Genomic DNA, 1412 nt, shown 5'->3' with positions numbered 1-1412 from the left:
TAAGTTTTCGATTTACGTGCAAAATGTTTTATTACGTGAGTGGGGATAAGTTTTCGATTTACGTGCAAAATGTTTTATTACGTGAATGTGTGGTTGCAAATGAGAAAGTAGAATATAGAGTTTTGAAATAATGATTGTCAAACACCGGCTGACTAGGCAATCAAGGCCAGTTGGAGCAATAGAGACTTAAGATAATGAGTTTTTACATTATTCTTAGACGATGTGGCAAAAATCTTCATATATCATGCAATTGCAAGGGTCAATAAATTTGACGGATATTATCCCATTGAACATAAATTTCCTCAGAGAACAAAGACATCTCTTTCATGGACAGAGAACTTCAGGATACGATGCAGAATCTCGTAATATAACCTCTAGACTTGGGATACATACCAGTACACTCAAGTTGCATTTATAAACATTATTGTGCATGGCTACATAAACACCACAGCTTCAAAGTTTAACATCTCGAATAAAATTTTCCGACATTGATCAGAAGTTGGAAAAAATTATAGCCGTTCTCACTCGAGTCCAACTCAAATCCATTGACTGCATCTATCGGCCATAATACTAATCTTATTTTCTAAACAGGGATAGCTATAATATAATCTAGAAAAGGGAAATCCATAAGAATGGATAAGGTAATATAAAATGAGAGAAAAATAAGAAAACAAGTTCGCGTACTTTGAGAGAATCGGAGGCCTTTTTTAGCTCAATTTCCAGCTCCATCATAGTGGTGGCTTGGCTTGACCTAATAACGGAAGCCAAAGCCCTAATAGCCGCCACGGCCTCTGCTAAATCCGGCTGTTTCCTCCAGTTATTGAACTCATCAATCACGCTAAAAGCATTTCCAGATTCTTCTCCTCCGGCGGAGGAATTATCTGAAACGGCATCATCTCGGTGACGGCCAACAGCGGCTTGAGCCTGAGCCAGCCAGTCACTAGTGACGACGGCATGGTGAGCAGCGCGAGTTTGGTAATAGAGAGAGATATGAGGGTCAGGGTTTTGCTTTTGCTGGGGTTGAGGATTTTCGGAAGCCATGGGAGAGGCGGATGACGTGGCGGGGCGGGTCTCGGGGATTAGTACGGTGTCGTTTCGTCGTTTGTCAAGAATGAAGGAAGCCGATCCGTGCCACATTTATTAAGAACTTTTTGAGAGGTATAATTTTTTAATTGGGAATCAGAATATGTGATTATGGGCGAAAATGAAATCTCCCCAAGTAGTTTGTGAGATTTCGATTGGACGAAGAACGCAGAAGACGTTAAAAAGGTGAATTAGTTAATAAATAAATAAAATAACATAGTGTGCTAACCTCCAAAGTGCTGTTTTGAGAGAGTTTAATAATTTGTTGGGGGAATGTTTATAAATGATTTTGACCATAAAAATAAGTGGATTATGAACTTTGTTGATGG

General features: G+C 39.2%; 1 protein-coding gene across 1 annotated transcript; it reads right to left on the bottom strand.

Moving 5' to 3' along the window:
• Positions 1 to 228: 228 nt before the first annotated feature.
• Positions 229 to 1331, bottom strand: LOC111383858. The gene has a single exon (XM_023008037.1). The coding sequence runs from the start codon at positions 1135 to 1137 to the stop codon at positions 610 to 612; it is 528 nt and encodes a 175-aa protein (XP_022863805.1). The 5' UTR covers positions 1138 to 1331; the 3' UTR covers positions 229 to 609.
• Positions 1332 to 1412: the final 81 nt, after the last annotated feature.

The sequence above is a fragment of the Olea europaea genome, unplaced genomic scaffold, assembly GCF_002742605.1.
Source record: "Olea europaea var. sylvestris unplaced genomic scaffold, O_europaea_v1 scaffold27776, whole genome shotgun sequence".
Lineage (NCBI taxonomy): Eukaryota > Viridiplantae > Streptophyta > Magnoliopsida > Lamiales > Oleaceae > Olea > Olea europaea.
This window is presented reverse-complemented; position numbering and strand designations above follow the sequence as displayed.

What these genes read in the sequence shown, in the direction of transcription:
- LOC111383858 (XM_023008037.1), bottom strand. Translation starts at nt 1,137, where the DNA reads ATGTGGCACGGATCGGCTTCCTTCATTCTTGACAAACGACGAAACGAC.